This window comes from Lineus longissimus, chromosome 16 (assembly GCF_910592395.1).
Source record: "Lineus longissimus chromosome 16, tnLinLong1.2, whole genome shotgun sequence".
Taxonomy (NCBI): Eukaryota; Metazoa; Nemertea; class Pilidiophora; order Heteronemertea; family Lineidae; genus Lineus; species Lineus longissimus.
The window spans coordinates 13,778,668-13,798,310 of record NC_088323.1 but is presented as its reverse complement, the minus strand read 5'-3'; the positions used below and the strand labels follow the sequence as shown (position 1 = coordinate 13,798,310).

General features: G+C 40.5%; 1 protein-coding gene across 1 annotated transcript in view; it reads right to left on the bottom strand.

Moving 5' to 3' along the window:
- The window catches only part of LOC135500409 (ankyrin repeat domain-containing protein 50-like), a 745,855-nt gene that overhangs the window by 114,881 nt on the left and 611,331 nt on the right, over nucleotides 1–19,643 (bottom strand). The window contains exon 17 of the mRNA XM_064791866.1: nucleotides 3,460–3,558. Coding sequence (XP_064647936.1) covers nucleotides 3,460–3,558 — 99 coding nt within the window. The remainder of the gene's footprint in view (nucleotides 1–3,459; nucleotides 3,559–19,643) is intronic.

Below are 19,643 nucleotides of genomic sequence, written 5' to 3'. Positions count from 1 at the left end.
CAATATCTTCCTGCCTGAGGGCACACGGGGTCGAAGCGACCCAATTCCTGCACTGTATCTCGTCGAGGATCGGCCGGCCGAATGTCATCCCGTTTTTCTAATAATTCGTTGCTCATACCCCCACCGGAACTGTCCCTTTGATATCTACAGAACGTTGATCATTGTCGTGAGTAAGATTCCTTTTGCTGAGCACTGAACACTTATCTTTATAAGAATTTTTGGACTGTTGCTAGATATAGTAGTGACGTGCTTCTATGAACTATTTTTCTTGGGTTTAATATTCGTTACATATGTTTAATCTGTAAATAATCACTCAGTTTATTTTAACCAGCTTTTGTTATAATTCTTGCCCGGAGGTACCAATAGCCTTGATGCACTTTGTCACATTTGGTAACACTTAACATTTTAAGTTTCCTTCTTGTAATCATATGAACACATAACCAAAGCCTCCTTATAAATACATACATGTGGTCACTCCACGAGTGATAGAGTGCAGGAGCAGGCCCCTGTGAAAAGTTAGTTGACCCAGCATTCAATTACTGACTTTATAGGAATGAAACATTAAAGTGGAAGTTCATCTCTAGCTAATTCCCGAGCATTGTATCAGTGAGTTATAACTGTAGTAGTTAGTCTGCAGTTGAAAACGCCAGTATCAAAACACCAGTCTTAATTACAGACCACCCTGGATGTTGGATAGTGTCCTGTACAAGCAAATCCTGCTTTAGCTTGGTCACTCCCACCATAGTCCCTGGTTCTCACCATGCACTGGTTGCTTGCAAGCACTGTTTCAATGTGTCGAGGGGTGAGGAGTAAGATTTATCCGTTTCAAGTCTTCTGATAGAGTTCTATGACGAGGACGATGAAGGCGATTCTCGCAACAGCAGGACTGGTGTGTAGTAGTAACAGGCCGATCTGCAGCATCCGACGAGTTCCGCCATGACGCACGATCAGGTACGATATCCAGCTCAGGTTGTTGGTGAGCAAGCGAATAGACAAGTTGATTTCCCCTCTGATTTGCATTGGAGCCCTTGTTCGTATCCTTCGAGTTTTCAGTTGGGTGTTTTCCTTATGTAAGGCAAGTCAGCCTCATCAACCATGGTCCTATGGATGCGGGGAAGCTTTGGTTTGACATCACTTTCATCATCTGCCTCTTTGGTTTTTTCCGGCACATTGCATAACTACCGCTTTTACAAAGGTTCTGAATATCTCGATCAAAGGAGTTCTGTTTCGAGCGTAAAGATTCCATATTTTTCCGAATGTCATTTAAATCCCTGCTCGTCTCTGGCATGTTGATCGCACTGACGTCTGCTTTCAGTTGCTTCAGATCATTACCAAGTTTCGAGACACCCGAATGTCCTTGTCTACGTTCAAATTCAAGTTGGATTTCGTCTCGCCTTAGTGAGTTATGCTTATCACACTGTTTTCTAAGCTATTTTGTTTCCTTTTCCCTTCATTTCAAAGATATCTTTATTGTTTTTGTCTAACTCAGACTTAAAGACGCTGTTTTCGTGTTGTAAATCGTTAAGTTGAGTCTGCAGCCTGTCGTTAACGGCGTCAGTTTTTGATAATTTTGAGCAGAAGTCACGATAGCATTGTATGATAGAATTTCGTGATTACATGCAGTTTGTTTGTTCATGTTTTTGCACTGCTGTAACGCCACCGAAAACTGTGAGCTATAAACCTCATGTGAATGATCGAATAACACAATCGCGGTGTTTGATTAATTATTCTAAAATACCTTGGTACCGTAAAGTCAACTTTTAGATGGAAAATGCATAAGCCTCGTTCTGAGAGCGGAGTGTTTTGGACACGCAACCAAGATGCTCTACCAAAGTTCCCTCGGGTTGCACTAAAATGTGGAACCATGCACACGTCACGTCAATGGAATTTCAGCTCACTTCAGAAGTTTGAGGCTCTCAAAACACTGCTTCAAACACAAATCAGTCAAGGAAGCATCAACCACCCTAAGTTTTTTAATGAGCACTACACATATTTGCCGAGAAAAACGCTCCAAATAGCCCATTTGCGCGGATTTTAGCATCACTTGAGCGAGCCGATGCGGACTTCCTATGCGCGCTGTACAAAATGTACATGTCTCATTTTCTGTAACGTTGCCGTAACATAATGTAAACAATGGCGCTACCGGCGCTCCGGCCGGGCCGGCGATGGATGGAATTTGCCAAATTCGCACATATTCAAGTTATTTTCGTGGCCTATCTTTTTAAGTTTGAGGTATTTTAGAATAGAAATTGAACCCTCGGCTTCGGACCTTGGTTGAGTTACCAAGACACTCTCGGGTGGAGCTAAAATTTCGTCCTGTCGGCTCGGGTTTGGACTGTATTTTAGCTCCACCCGAGAGTGTCTTGGTAACTCAACCAAGGTCCTCCGCCTCGGGTTCAATTCCTTAAATCACCGCAATTATCGATATATTCTACTGATCATGAAGTATCTACAATGTTAAACTTTGGATAACAAGTCGTATCTTCTTAACAAAATTTAATGGACACTGCAAATTGTGACCTTATATGTTTACCTCTTTGACTTTTTGGAACTTTAACTTTCGAGGCGCCATAGGATTCAAATTGGCAATTGTTTTCCTCTCGGGACAGCGGCAGTGCTACATGTATACAGTCATGTTCAAGTATTTAACAATTTAATGAGTATTCTATCGATAAGCAAATATCGAAATATATAAATGGATAAGAGTTCGAGGTGTATATGACCGCAAGAGTTATCCCATTCAACAATAACATACATCGCTTTATTATCTTACGATTTTAGAGCGCTAAGTTAGGATGAATGGGACGTTTGGTGTGTTACCTTTTCCCCTAGGTCAACCTCTGCGTCACGTTTCAATAGACCATCTACGCCCTTTTTTAAAAAAGCTCTTTTGTATATGATACTTTTCTGCAATGTTTTTGGTCAGAAAGTGTGTTAATTGGGGGTTCAAATTTATCGATCGCGGACATTTTGTGGGCGTGTCTTTTTATACCCGTCAGCTGCTGCCACCTAGTGTCAAGTCAGATTCGATCGGCGCGCCATCTAACGTCGGAATTTAGAGTATTGTTTTGCACTGCCATATTTGCCGCGTCACACGTGGTCACGACGTAAAGGAAATGCATTGGCAGGTGGCCATCAAAACGTCATGTCATGAAGTCACGTGAAGGACCTCTATAGAAAACGCTATTAAGTCGAAAACACCTCACGTAGCGCTAGTAGCGACTTACGAAATCGATTGAAGTTACGAGTGCTTTGTGAATATGATGCAACTCGCTAAGAACCACCTAGTAATACGTAAATTCTTACTAAACTCTCTTAAGAAGGCTTCATGAATACGATCCCTGAGGTGAAGATGATTTTAAGTGATTCAAACTAGTTATCTCATTCAACAATAATATTCTTTGTTATCTTATGATTTAGAAAGCTAAGTTTAGATGAATGGAAGTTTTGGTGTGTTACCTTCTTCTCTTTGTCAACCTCTGCGCCACCTTTCAATAGAGCATCTACGCAATCACGGTGACCTTCTTGGGAGGCGATCATAAGCGCCGTGAAGTCGTTCTGAAACAAGACAGACATACTGTCGATAACCAAATATCAAAATGCAATAAATAGATATACCCTAATATCCCGCAAGAGAGAAAATGATGCTATTCCCTTGCAGATGTTGCCAAATCTAAATCAAAGCCCTCGTTGTTACACCTAGCCAAATTTGGTTAGCAAATTGAACTAGGGAGACATGATGCAGGGATGATCCATCCAAGAATGACCAAGAGCCCCAGTTTATAAATAGGGACATGTCAGCAATATTCGTTCTCTCTCGCAGGACTTTAGGGTATATATGTTGATTCCTCCTAACAAAAGACATGTGAGGGTACAGATTACGAAATATTAATAACTAACAGTCAGGTGTAATATAAAAAATAACCATAAAGAAACAAACAACAAATAACAAACCAAAACAAAACACACACACACTAACATGCACACAGTGTGACCACTGGAAGTCAATGTGCCCACATCTGACTTTTGACAGTTTTGACTGAAAATCACCTTTGTTCACGACTCATCCATCGATCGCGCAATACGCATACAACTTTGAAATGGTTCATATATTATCCTCTTCTATTGTTGTTAACCCATGGTGTGACATATCACCGTGCTGGTAATTGCATCTAGTTTTCATATTTGAGATAAAATGCAGCTTGAAGGATATTATGTGTGCATTAAGGTCTCACTAGCCAGTGGTGATCAGGTCGGGATTGTACCCTCCCAAAAAACTAGTTCTTCAATCTCGAGTGATTACTATGGATACAGATGGGCCTTCTCTATCCCTATTGCTACTTGTTTAAATGTCCGATGTTTTTTGTGAAGGGGTAGCTCTGACGATTATTTGAGGAAAATACCAGTTTCTTCTGTGCACTTACGCGTTGAGCAGGCCCCGCATGACATTTATAGCTCAACAGGGTGTTGACATCGACTGGTTCCTGTGAGATTGCACATGTTCTCAAGGTACAATTTCGAGGGCAAAAACTCAAACAAAAGCCGCAACGACAGCCTATTTTTATATAAAAGATTGAAACAGTCGTCAGTTGGCTTTCTCAAGGTGATGAGTAGATGTGTAAAAAAATTTTTTTCACCATCCTTGTTAATCTTGAAGTTATAAGGCATAAAGGTATGGCAAGCAAAAGCGGAAAAAATGCAGGACTTCATTTGTACGCATAAGAACACGAATTTAACGTCAGGACCTTTAATTTTCTTATCTAAATCTCCTTTTTTTCCATACTTTAAAACAAAATCGTATCATAAAACAATTTTAAAAGAGCTTTTTATTCATCATGGCTTCATATTTTCCTATCCGTAAACTATCATCGATCATGTCAAAAATATTTCGTTCTGTAAAAAGAATTTTCTTATTAATTTTTTTTTCGTTTAGTAAAGACATTTTATATATATAGAAAAATGTTTATCATACAAATATTTTTATCATATCAGAAATTTTTTCGTTCAGTAAAAACATTTTCATACCAGGAGCACGTGACCTTCCAGGAGCACGTGACCGCAAAAATTGATGACGTCACGTTTGGTACTATTGTCGTGTTGAAAAAATGATTCCATGCTTAATACTGTAATCCTCCTGTATCATTCAATTCCTCCCGAAATCTAAGTCGTGTACCGATAATATACGTGGTATTATTGGCACAAAACGACATCCACACGATGAAATACAATTCTTATTGTCTCTGCCTCGTTTTGCGGCCGAGGCAACCCCCCAAAACGTGACGTCAGCAAATTTTGTGGTCACGTGCTCCTGACTGATCAGGGGCTCCTGGAAGGTCACGCGCTCCGGTCCTGATGTGAAAAATATTTTGCTGAACGAAAAATTGCTGATATGATGAAATATTTTTCCTAAACGAAAAATTTCCTATTATAAAAAAATATTTTTATGAAATGAAAAATTCTTATGTGAAAAACATTTTTGACATGATATTTTTAACGCTTTATGGAAAAATTTACGGATGAAATGACGAAACTAAGATGAAAAAACTTTAATTCTATGGTAGGCCCTTCAATTTTTTTATGATATGATTTTTTTAAGTAGTGAAAAAGGAGAATTTAGATCAGAAAATTAAAGGTCCTGACATTTAATTTGTGTTCTTATACGTACAAATGAAGTTCTGCATTTTTTCCGCTTTGGCTTGCCATATAAAGGTGAAATTTTTCAAATTTGCCTTAACATACAGTGTGTCTCATGCATTGTGCTGCATCAGTCTATGCATGACTGTATGTCTAGACGATGTTGAAACTTGGCCAGATGTATTCTTAAAGTGACAAGCTATTCAGAAATGTAAAGGTTTGTGTGAGAGTAACTGCCAAGTCTACAGCCGCTGGAACAGGGGTATGCATGAAATGACGTCGCGTCATTTTTGGAGGCAGGTAGGCCTGGCCTCCTCACCGGCTAGTGAGACTTCGTGCAGGTGTTTGAAGACAACGTTCCCCGCTCATGGGGAAATTAGGCAGAGTAACCGAACTGTTGATTGGTTCTGACGGTAGAGTCAGAGCGGCCATGATAAGAAGTGGCAATGGTTACACTAGTAGAGCAATTTCAAAGCTGTACCCTTCGAAGGTAAGAGCAAATGTCAAAAAGACAGTGTTGGATGATAAGTCCCGTGATGAATCTGCTGTGCTTAGACACAGTAAGCGTACTGGGATAGAAGCTATTAGACGAATGATTGCAATAAACAGGGAAATGCTACGTAGTGGCCTAGGCAATCTTGATGTAATCCGGCACGTGTATTGTGTTGTCTATTAAGTTAATGATGTAATGGAGTATTGGGCTACTCTTTTCATGGTGTATTCCTGTTTCGCCTATTCCTGTTCCGCCTATTCCTGTTTCGCCTATTCCTGTTTCGCCTAATTCCTGTTTCGCCTAATTCCTGTTTCGCCTATTCCTGTTTCGCCTAATTCCTGTTTCGCCTATTCCTGTTTCGCCTAATTCCTGTTTAGCCTATTCCTGTTTCGCCTATTCCTGTTTCGCCTAATTCCTGTTTCGCCTATTCCTGTTTCGCCTAATTCCTGTTTAGCCTATTCCTGTTTCGCCTATTCAAATGTATTGCTAACCTCCCCACAGACGCAGGAATATGAACCGTCCCTTACTGACCGACCAAACCCGAGGAGAGCCACATATGTACGCATTGACGAACGCATGTTACGCCTCAAAGAACAATACGTCAATGGAGTGAGGGACATAATGAGTTACGTTGACGCCATCAGTTACCTTGTCTGACATAATATCATGATATGTATTTTCCACCTTGTTTGACTTTATATGTGCTGTACCTACATGTATATTATGACATGGGTTTTACAGCTGATTTTGATCAAATAATTATGAGAATGTACAATATTATGTATTTTTATCAAAAACTCATGAATTCAGTTTTCATAAAATAAACGACTGCTTTACTCTACTTAATCTATTAGTTTTTACTGTGTGTCAGTATGGTCCTATGGTCCTATGGTCAAACAAGTCCCGGACTGTCCCCGCTTTCAAGGTGACTCTTTCAAAACGGTCATGGCATGGTTTGTTAACAAAGTTGATGGCATTTGATTAGTCAAATTGTCACAACATCGTTAACATCATCCAATCGTCCCCTCACATTTTCCCCATAAAATGGACATGCATCCCTAAGGTTCCCCGTGGGAGAGTCGATTTATTGTAGGGGTACTGGAAAGTAGGCGAAACAGGAATAGGCCAAACAGGAAATAGGCCAAACAGGAAATAGGCCAAACAGGAAATAGGCGAAAAAGGAATAGGCGGAACAGGAATAGGCGGAACAGGAATAGGCGAATCAGGAATAGGCGAAACAGGAATAGGCGAAACAGGCATAAACCCTTTTCATTCTTATCTTGTTTATTGTGTAATTCCTGTACTCTTTTATCGGCTGTTGTAGTACGTTTCCTCAATCCTGACGAAGACACGGTAGTGGCGCAAGCTAGACTCATGAAAATATACAGTTGATCTCAAAAAATGGTGTTACCAATCAATTCTTTCTTGGTGTTATAAATAGCAACAGCTTCCTCCAACGAACCATCAAACAGTGGAATATGCTCTCGGAAAGCGTAGCCTGTGCACTAGATGTCCAGTCATTAAGCTGCATCTGGCTGCCCACCAACGTGCCAACTTACCAGAAGGAGTCCAACACTAAATAGTTTAGGGCCTACATATCATCACCAATATGCATTGGTGAGAGAAGATATAGAGAAAGCCTGCCGTGTATGAGTTTGAGCTCGGAAAGGATCTCTTCGGATTGGTAACTGGCAATTGGCCGAATAATTAAAGGCGGGATACAGGAAAGTTGCCGTATGTGATCTGATTGCGAAGTGGGCTGATCGTGACCTGAAGGAACGAAAGAAACATTCACCAGAACAGATTGGAAAGATACTATAGTGGGGAATGACGAAGAAGTGGGGGACATCATCCAGTATTGTTGATTGACTCTACCAGGAAGGATGCAACGTGTTCCTTCTGATGCCACAGTAAAGGAAAATTGCTTGATACTAACGTGTACCAGCTTTTTGTCCACTGCCGCTAGCGATAGTCGACATAGTCGTGAGGGTCTGGTCACTGACCAAACGCACATTTCACAATATAACCGAGGACATACATGTAGTTGGGTGTCTGTAAACCAAGAAATCAAAAAAGGAAATCGTGTAAAGTGAGAAATGAAATTTGTGAAATGAGAAAAGAGATTTGCAAAACAAGAAATGAGTTGGGTTAGGTATAAAACCTGGACCGGAGAAATAGCTTAGTTGAAACGAAGAATTGCAAATCTTGTTTTAAAGGTGAAATCAGACTGGGTTGAGTGTGTCCCAACTCTCTCCTAATGGTGACCTCCAAATTCAGTTCATCATTTAACGGGGTCTCATGCTACAAAAAGGTAATAGGTGATGCCTGAAAAGGCTGAACTCGCACTACATCATTTAAAGGGGTTTTAGTTGCTGAAAGTTGCTGTTATATTATGCAATGTGGAGTCGGCCTAGTCAAGCCCCATAAAAAGGTGGACTACAAAAAAACCGAGGACGTCCTCGGTATGAAGAAGGCCCATGGAAGGTGTGCATTGATACAATAATTGTCCTCAGTCAGCCGGCCATGGAGCGATCGTAGCGCCAAATAAAGCATTTCGATCAAGGAGGGCATCGTCGGCACACGAAATGTAGCAGAATGGAATGGAAATGCCCCGATTTGTCAGGATGAAGGTTGACATACAAATCGTAGAATAGACATTAAAAGCCAAATTTGTTTCATCGTACGAACTGCGGACAAACATCTTTTTGGATAGATTATTGTAAACTGATGTTCGAGAGGGAGAAAACAATGGCAGCTAACACCACATACAGTAAATAAATCGATGTGATGGGATTTCACATGTAAACTGAGGACCGTCTTCGTTTTGACTAAATTAAATATAGCCTACCGCACGCAAATGCATTCATTCAAATTTCAAGAAAGGAGCACGCGATTAAAGCCATCGCAAAGTTGAAGAAGGGTGCTAAGATAAGTCTGAAGTGTTTTGACATGACTGTTATTTTTTAAATGTAGATCTGCTACCTCGAGAGCAAACAATGAGAGAAAATTAAGCATGGGCATTCGACATCTGATGTGTTTCACATTCAAACTGAGGACAGTCCTCCTCTTGGATTTGTTTCTGCAAGCTTACAGCTGACACAAAGCAAAAAGCAAAAATTGTATCCAGTGATTTCACAAGTAGTCCGCGTTTAGACGGGATATCTGCAACTTGGTTTTCAAGAAATGTAAAATGAATGAAAGTTAGGCAACACAAGTCATTTTCCAGAAGGGAGCCTTGACTCGATATTATTTTAAGAAAGGAGCACACAAGGTTAGCCAGAGAATCATTAAGGAGATGGTGATTAATCTGGTGTGTTTGACATGCAAACTAAGAACAGTCCTCCTTTTTCATGGGTTTGTGCAAGCTGATGTTAAAATGGATCGAACAATAAGCACAAGTAACAGAAATCCGTGGATGAAATATTATTGTGAGGTGATTTCATGATGCATACTGAGAACAGGTCTCCTTTTTAAGTAAATTTTAGTTGAAATGAGGAGAGCTGAAATATCACGGAAGAAGGGGCATAAATCTGATGCGACGTGCAAACTAAGAACGGTCCTCCTTTTGACTGGTAGATAACTTATAAAATTCATTTTTAAGAATGGAAAACAAACCCAGGGACAGTGACCACAAACCAGAAAACGGAAACAGTCCGATTTGATTCCATGTGCCAACTAAGAATAGTCCTACTTTAATGGGATTTCTGCCAACTGATGTCCCCGAAACCTGCAAACAAAGAAAACGAAGAAAAAAGACCAAAGATGGATCATTAGTCTAACCTGATATCAACTTATAAGATAGCTCTCCATATTGGAGCGGTTATCTGCCAACTGAGAGAGCAGCAAATAACAGTGGGTAGGCTAAATCATGAATGAATAGGCTATACGTTGATTCAACATTGATTCACCATTATTTCACACGCAAACTGTCATAGGACAATCTTCCTCCTCTGCAAATTTATTTTCAGGAAAGGAGTACACAATGTGAGCAAATGCAAAACTAAAGAAAGGTGATTAATCTGATGTAAATTTAAACTAAGGACAATCGGCAGCTTAGTGGATATCTGCCAACTCAGGAGCAAACAATGAGGGGTGACCTTTGTGCATGATGATGTTCAAGAATAGAACAAACATGAAAAATTAATATACGGTGATTTCAAGTAGAAACCGTGGACAGTGCTAATCAATTTTAGAAATGAACTTCCTCTGGTTTGGGGGAAATCAGGGGTTCTCATTTTAAAACTATTTTTTTAAGACTGTTATTTTAATGTAGATATATATCTGCTAAGGTCTACTCGGGAGCAAAACAGTGAGAGAAAACAAAGAATGGCCATTAGAAATCTTATGTGTTTCACATTCAAACTGAGGACAGCCCTCCTTCTTCATTGGTTTGTGGAAGCTTACAGCTGACACAAACAGAAAAAGCAAAATCTGTATCAGGTGATTTCACATGCAGTCCGCATTTAGACGGGATATCTGCAACTTCGTTTTCGAGAAAAGTTAGATGAGTGAAAGTTAGGCAACGAAAGTCGTTTTCCAGAAGGGAGCCTTGACCCGATATTATTTTAAGAAAGGAGCACACAAGGTTAGCCAGAGAATCATTGAAGGGATGGTGATTAATCTGATGTGTTTCACATGCAAACTAAGAACAGTCCTCCTTTTTCATGGGTTTGTGCAAGCTGATGTTAAAATGGATCGAACAATAAGCACAGCTTACAGAAATCAGTGGACGAAATATTATAGTGAGAAGATTTCATGATGCATACTGAGAGCATGTCTCTTTTTTAAGCAAATTTCGGCTCAATTTCGGAACTAACAAAGAGAGCTGAAATAACACTGAAGAGGGGGGAATAAATCTGATGCAATTTGAAGTAAAGATAGTCCACATTTCGAGTTGACAAACTAATTAGAAAGGAGCGCGCAAAGCGAGCCTTAGATTGATTAATTTGAAGTGATTTGACATGGAAACTATTTAAAAAAAGTAGCATATCTGCTAAGCCACGAGGAAACAGTGAGAGACTACAGAACATATGTACAATACTTTAAAAAGGAATTAAAAATCCAATGCGTTTTCACGTGCAAACTGACAACAACGTTCCTTTCATGGATTTGTGGAAGCTGATGTACGTTCAAGAAGGCAGCGCACAATCAAGACTTAAACTACAGAACTGAGGTAAAAAAATAAGTATGAGGTGATTTCACATGCAAACTGTGGACAGTTTTCCTTTTGATTGAACCTCCACCAATTCATTTTTAAGAAAGTAGCACACAATTTTGAGCCAATGCAAAACTGAAGAAGGGTGATTAATCTGATAATTCGGCATGCAAACCATAGCTTGTCCTTGTTTAGGTGGCTATCTGGTGCTCAGAAGCAAACAATGAGAGAAACCATTAATCGTAGAATGCACATTTAAGAAGTCCATTTGTTTTCATATGCAAACAGCGGACCGTCCTCCTTTTGCATGCATGTATTCAAGAAACGAGCAATCATTGAGATCTAACACAAAACAGAAAGGAAAATCAATATGATGTTATTTTGACAAGCAAACTGCAGGACAGACCACATTTTTACTCGATGACTGCAAATGAATATTCAAGAGAGTAGCACACAATTAAAGCCAATGAAATGTTAGAGAAGGGTGATGATAGTGTTTGACATGCACAATAATGGCAGTTGTCTTTCATTAGATATCTGCTAACTGAGGAGAAAACAACAAGAGTAATCAAAGAATGGACATAAGAAATCTTATGTGTTTTCACATTCAAACTGAAGACAGTGCTTCTTTTGCATGGACCCGCGCAAGCTGATATTCAAGGAAGGAGTGAACAGTGACAGACAATGCAAAACACAGGAATCAAAATTATCATGAGATAAATTTTCCTGCAAATGGGGTAAGTCCACATTTTGACAAGATATATGCAAATTCATTTTTAGGAAAGGTGCAAATCGAGAAAGCAAACACAAAAACATATTTTCAAGGCGGGAGTGCAAAATTAGAAAAATGCAAAATTGAAGAAGGGTGGTCAATCAGGTGTGATTAGACATGGATACTAAAAGTCCTAATTAAAGTGCATATCTGCTATCGCAGCATCATACAATAAGAGTTAAAAGAAAAATCCAAGAATGGAGATTAACAATTGAGTGCGTTTAAAATGCTAACTAGGGACAGTCCTCCTTTTTGCTTTGATTTTTGCAAGCTGATGTTCAAGAATGGAGCAAACAATGATGGCTAAGAGAAACTAATGAAAGCAAAATTAATGCAAACTTCGAACAGTACACATTTTGAGTAGCTTTCTGCATACTGTTGTTCAAAAGGAACCAACCATGCTAACAAAGAGAGCTTATATAACACTGACGGAGGGACAAACATCTGATGCGATTTTAAGCCGGCAGTCCTTTTGTGTGGATATCTTTGAATCAATTAATACTAGTAGTAAGAAGCCCGCAGTATGAGTCAAGGGGCGATTAATCTGTTGTGAATTGAGATATGGAAACTAAGGAAAGTCCTCCTTTGATTGGATATCTGCTAAAAAAACAGGGGAAGGAGAAGAAATGTGAGGTGATTTTAAATCCAAACAGAGGACATTATTCCCTTTGACTATCTGCAAATTTATTTTTAAGTAAGGAGCACACAAAGTTAGCCAAAGAAATATTCTGATGTGTTTTTACATGCCAACTAAGGACAGTTCTTTTATTGAAGTACATGTATATGCTAACTGAGGAGCAAAGAACAAGAGTAATCAAAGAATGGACATTAAAAATCTTAGGTGTTTTACATTCAAACTGAGGACAATGCTCATTTAGCATTGAATGGTGCAAGCTCCTGCTAAAGAAAAGTCATTTGTGGATTGTATTTTTGGCGCGGCCTTCCAGGATCGCTAATTACCATGCAAATTCCCGCTCTTAGGTCACTGGCTGCACATGCCTGTTCCAACTAAATTTCTTTTCTCAGGCGCATAACCTGAGAGATCCAATAAACTTGGGTGTTGCTTCGCATCTCTTGACCCACATTACAGGGTCATTCCAAATATTTATTTCTTGAAAGCAAGGCCATGCTGTTATGTTCTTTCCCACCTCCACTCACTTTTCTGTTTTGCTCTCCTGGTTGCGCCATGTCGTTTTCCCATTCTGGGTCGCATCCGTAGGCGGTCTTTGCCCCACTCCATGTTTTTTCATCGCCCCTTTATTACACAGCTGCTTCTTGTTAATACTCAAAGCATCTTCGCTGCATTGTCTGTACATAATTTTACATTTTGGGTCCTATTATTATTCTTATTTCAAACAAAAGTCGCTCAGTGTCTTTATCATGTCTTTATCACATCTCCGAGTCGGTGTGATCTGTGATGGATATCTTGTCGTCTGCCTTATTGTCTTCATGGCTGGTGCAAAGAAAGTGTTGCCATAGTTATCTAGCAGCGTAATCTTAGGCCAGATCAGTTTATCTCCTTATGGCTAGTTAGCCCATTTACATATTGCTTACATTTTACTGCAAACACCTTTCCCGTTCCTGTCATTCAACCAATTATCATGTGGCACATCCTGTCTCAATCTTGGAACAGTCTTACTTGTCTTCTAGGAGACAGTCACAAACTGGAGGACATGGGTGTCCTTGTCACAACCTCTGTTTGAACTGTCTCAACCATGGAGGAGACACCACGAAGAGATACGAATTACAGCATACACAACACAGGAGAAGCAAGGTTTATATCAGGTGATTTCACATGCAATCGGGGAACAGTCAGTATTATGACAGGATAATTTGTTTTCAAGAAAGGTGCAATGAGTGAAAGGTTTTGCGAAACAAACGAAGCAATTTTCAGGAAAGGAGCACAGTTGGGGAAGGGCGAGAATCAGTTAAAGGAAGGAGGGATATAAATATCATGTGAATTCAACTCAGTCCTCATATTAAAGGGTCCTCCATTTTCGTGGGCTGTGTTCCTTCAACAACAGGCCTAGCTGATCACATAATGATTGTGGTTATGGAAATACAAGACAAAATGTCCTTATAATTGTTGTTGCATGAAAAGAGATTCTGTGGTGTTTAATTATTATCTCCATTCATCCCGAATTGGTCTTTGGAGGACAAAGTAACAACCAGAATGCAGGCGACAAGATCACTTTATCTGCAAAGTCATTAGATCCAAAATGTAATAGCAAACACAAGACTGAAGATAAATAGCTATAAGTCTGGTGTGATTTGACATACAAACTAAGGACAATCCCCGTTTACTGCTAACTCAGGAGTAAACAATGAGAGATTACATAACATCCAAGAATAATTTAAAAAATATCGTGTTATGTGTTTTAACATGCAAACTGAAGCAAGTCTGCAGTTTGACTGAATACCTCTAATTCTTTATCAATAGAGGAGCACACAAAGAGAGCAAACAGAAGAAAGGACATTACACAATGGCCTGAGGATGGAAAGGGTCAATCATGTCAATTGGAAATGAGAGGGATTTGGGGAGGTATTCCTAAAACTTATGCAGAGCACTGTATTTATTACTAGTATTTGATTTCAGATGCAAACGTAAGTGGTTTCACCGGGGCGACCCTCGATTTTTGCGATGACGAATCGTGTTTGGTACCGATCTTATGTTTTCCATCGCATATACGCAACACTGCCGAATTCACTTTCGCTTGCGTCGCGAAAGATGACCAGTATTGAATGTCCTGCGCATCCTGGTGGAGTTAAACATCTTTCGACTTTGAATGTTTTCAGATTCTGCACTCTTTTGAGTAAATCCATCCACTTCTGTGCGACAGGTTCGGGAAGGCTCTGGTCCCATCGGTATTTGTCTTTCCACACAGCTCCTGAAGCCAGTTTTTTTTGCGACCATGATGACTGGCGCCACGAAGCCTAAAACATCGAAAATTCCCGCCAACGAGCTCAGAACCAGCCTCTTGGTCAGATTAAGGTGTCCGACACTAGAACAGCAGTTTTAGAGGAGTTGGAGCCTAAGCCAGCAACATGATGTTGGATGAGGACATACTGAGAGAGGGCCTCAATTTAGGCCCCAGCGATGAGCCTGTACCGGAGAAACAGTTAGCATCAACCCCTAAGGTTGTTACATTTGATGTAAAACAAAATAAAACATACACACAACATAGCTCTACGGTGTCTACAAATACATGCATGTCGTCGCTCCGACAAGTGATACAGTGCAGGAGCTGGCCCCTGTCAAAAGTTAGTTGACCCAGCATTCAATTACCGACCTTAAGAATAAAAAACATGTATTGATGCCGAAGTCCACCCCCAGCTGTGGCCCCTCTGAGCTGGCTGTCATCCATGTTCCACAATGTGGCGCTAAGTCCGGCTGGGAAGTCGTTGTTGACAACGGTCTCCCTGAATTTATTCCGGTTAGCAGAGTAGACTGATGAGCAGCCACAAAACAGCTGTACCGCTGATTCAGTAAAGGTTTTACTGCACTTACTTCTTTATTGTTAACAGCAATTATCAGCATATTCAGCCTGGCAATGTCACCATGTTTGTTTATGTTCTTTGCGTCGGCTAATACCGCAGTCGAAAGAAGGGACGGAAAGTCCAGTGCGTTTTCAACAAGTAGAATTCGTTGCAAGGAAACATTTTCTGCACTCTCCAAGAATTTCAGATATTCTGTTTTGACAAAGGAGCAGTTGATGACCGTTTTCCGTAGGACTTTGACAGGGAAAAGTTCGGGATCATCACCCGTTACGAGAGCTAAATTTTCGGATAGATTATAGCGTGCCTGAGTCTCTTTTATCTTAGCGGAAGGAAGACAAATGATCACACAACGCTCATTTAGTGGTGCGAATCTATCATGGAAGTGCGGACGAGGACTAGTTTTCACAGGAATATGGTGTATGGTGTTTCGCCGATTCCTGTTTCGCCTCTTCTTGTATCGCCTAATTCCTGTTTCACCTAATTCCTGTTCCGTCTGATTCTGTTTCGCCTAAATATATTCTTAACCTCCCCACAGATATTGACCGTCCCATTATACAGTGTTTAGTTTGGCTATTCATTAAGAATAACTTCGAACTGTTTTTATGATCCTATGTCTACTGGTTTTACATGTAGCTAAATCAATTATTTTTGTATTATTCGGACTAACTTTGAGTAACTTGGCCGATGTATTAGCTTATCGTAGTGATTTTAAAAAGGAAGAAATATAGTAAAAAGGTTTTACGCTTTCACACAAGGGCTGCGTTTTAAATTGTGGGTTATCTTTCTTTGGTCTTAGTCAGTAACTGGCTTCTTCATAGAAATAATACCTTAGCTTTACATCGTTCTTTTATTCCTCATTTCATTGCGTTCAACGGTGTGATGGCTTCCTATAAAAAATACAATTTATCGATGGTTTCATTCAATAATAAAGAGGTCCTGCATTTGCACTCACAACAACCGTGCATGATGGCTGATTTGAATCGAAGTTCAATTTATTCCGACCAAAAGAGGAGGGGAGGGTCTGATCTGCAGACAATCTAAACTTCGATTGAACAGAAAAGGAAGGGATGGCAAAATACGCTTGAAATGTATTGTAGGGACGTGTTGTGCTAATGCAGTTACTGCTGGAGCAAATAGGTAAGACTATGGTTCAGTCATGCAGATACACATGACCCAATTTGATTAGACATACTCAGCATACTCAGTAATCATATAATACGTTTGTTTGCTCTAGGTTGCTTTATGTAATTAACTTAGTTATGTGACATAACATAAGTTGAAGGCTGAATTTGACGCTAGTTGATGTGTTTTCGATTTTCTTTTCTTTATTGAAAGGGATAATTATTACAATTTCGATGAAAGATATAAACATATGTTATCAAAAGTGTTGTTAGTGCCACCGTACTTAATTAATTAGCTGGAATATTATTTTAAAATATATTTGGTGAGGAACGCTACATAAGGTTAAGGCATCATCCTCGTTGCACAAATCTAATCAGATGTAAAGTGTAAAACTGCCGATATTTCGAAAACGGCTAACAATTTTGATGCTTGTACCTTGAGACGTTTTATCTGTCGTTTAAGTGTTGTACGTGTACAGATGTGGTAAAACGCACGGTCATCGCGCTCTGAAAGTTAAACAGCAAATCACAACAAGTGATTATACTGCGTGCGGACAAGAATGTTTATATCTGCGACTAGGCCAAAGCATTTCTCATAGTCATTTCCGAGAGCGTCAGTGCCAATGATGTACGGAATACTCGCGCTTTTTGAGCTTGCACATTAAGAGGCAGCTGCAGAAGAGCAGTTGCCCCACCATCGTGCAGAGAGGATTTACGAGGAACGGCTGGACCCTGTGACGAAATTTAGCGACAAGAAATTCGTAAAACGGTACATGATCTCGAAAGAAACTTTCCACTTGCTGCTTGGTGCGATAGAAAATGACCAGATGCCAGCAACAGACAAGAATCATGCGCTAACCCCAGCCCAGCAATTATCAGTGGCGTTACGGTTATATGCAAGAGCATCATTCCAAATGGACATGTATGCGACATATGTGGAGTATCGCAGCCTACCGTCTGTCGGGCTATTCATCGTGTCACGGCTGCAATTGGTGCAAGGAGAAGAGACTTCATACATTTTCCAGTCACCCCTGAGGAACGGAGAGCTGCTGCTGAAAGCTTTTATGAAATTGCTGGATTCCCTGGTGTTGTAGGTGCTATAGATGGAAGTCACATCGCACATCCTCATGGCGACCGTGCATTACATTACATGTGCCGAAAAGGCTACTACTGTTAATGTTTAATGTATGCTCCCTGATGTGACGTCAGAGGGTCAGGTGTTGTGAAGAATATATGTGTTGTGTCGTATTTGTGTCGTCATGTAGTTTTATAAGCGAGTTATTAATGGTAGCAGCAGCAAAGAACGATTTGACGGTGTGGCGTAGTGTGTTAGCAAGGCGTAACACGCGTTTGAAGCGGGCAATGAGGTGAAAACTGACATTTTGACTGTGTATTTGTGTGTGAAAGCGTAGTGTCTGAGAAAGGAGTCGAAGTCGTCCGAGATTTGTGTGTATTAAAAAAGACGTATGGACAGTACAGAGCAGATGAACATAAATTATTTTAGGGCCCTCATTAGCGACCCTGTGAACCAAGCAACAATGGGGACGATAATCAACCCGCCGGATTATTCGAGCAAAACGTATGAACAAACAATATAAAATAGAACTCCAAGCATGGTAAAAAGTTACGTCATTGACCGATGAAAAGCAGGGGATAGCAATCGCTCTTTTTTTGCCGGAACACTGCTATTCGGCAACGTGTATTTGAAGAATTGTCGCTTGATGATTTAGGGATTAAAGACGGTATAAAAAACTATTGGCATTCTTTGATGAAAAACTGGCGAAAGACGATCTGGCCGACTGCCTAGAGAAGTTTGAGGACTGTAATGATTACGTGCGGTCAGACGATCAGGCCATTTCAGACTTTATTACTAAGTTTGATCAGAAATATAACCGAATTATAAAGAAAGGTATGGCGTTGCCTCCGGAAATTCTGGCATTCCAACTCTTGAAACGTGCGAAAATTACGGCCGATGAGAAATTGCTCGTTCTCACCGGTATGGATTACAGTAACAAGGAAACACTCTATGATCAAGCAAAAAAGTCCCTAAAGAAATTAAAGAGAAAAGAGACGGATTGTGGCGAGAGTAGACACCCCGCAATAAAGATAGAACCGGCATTTGTTGCGGAGAATGATGACGCATTTGTTACGACTGGATACAGAGTTGTTCCAGTTGACAAATCTCGCGGCTGGCGTGGTCGCAATATTTGAAACAGAGGGCCAACACGTGTTGCGGGGTCCAGCGAAAGGTGAACCCCACGGGAAGAGACGGTCGACCGATCTTTGTCGAGCCTGTGGATCGTTTCGACATTTACTCGCCAACTCTCCTGATAGTTGGAAGAACCAAGGAAAAGGGTCGTTTAACAGTGGTGTGTTGGTAAACGAAGTACTGAATACTGCAGTGCTATTTACGGGTGATAAGGAGGCTGACATTATACGTCTTGGCGTGGAATCTAGGTGCTGTGCCGTGTTGGATAGGGCGTGTACCATTACAGTGTGCGGGGTCGATTGAATGCGATCCTTCCTCGTGTGTTTGGCCAGTGTTGAGAGAGAAAAAGTGATTAAGAGGTCCGGATTGAAGACTTTCAAATTCGGTGGTGGTGAAGTGCTGAAATCAAAAGGAGCGTATGAAATCCCGGATACACTCGCAGGAAAAAAAGGTGTCTATTGCAACGGACGTTGTGGAATCAGATATTCCCCTTTTGTTGTCTGCAGAGACAATGAAAGCAGCCAAGGTCAAACTGAACCTTGAGGATGATACAGCGGAGATCCTGGGGACTGTAGTGGCATTAGACTTTACGAGCGCTGGTCACTACTGCGTTTTGATTGAGAATGTGAGTGACCGTACAGTGGAAAGTGAATGCACTGTGAAGTTGAGTGAATTGGACAGAGCGGAAAGGGTTAAAGCCCTTTTAAAGCTGCATCGTCAATTTGCACATCCGCCTACTCAGAAGCGGGTTAGTTTACTCA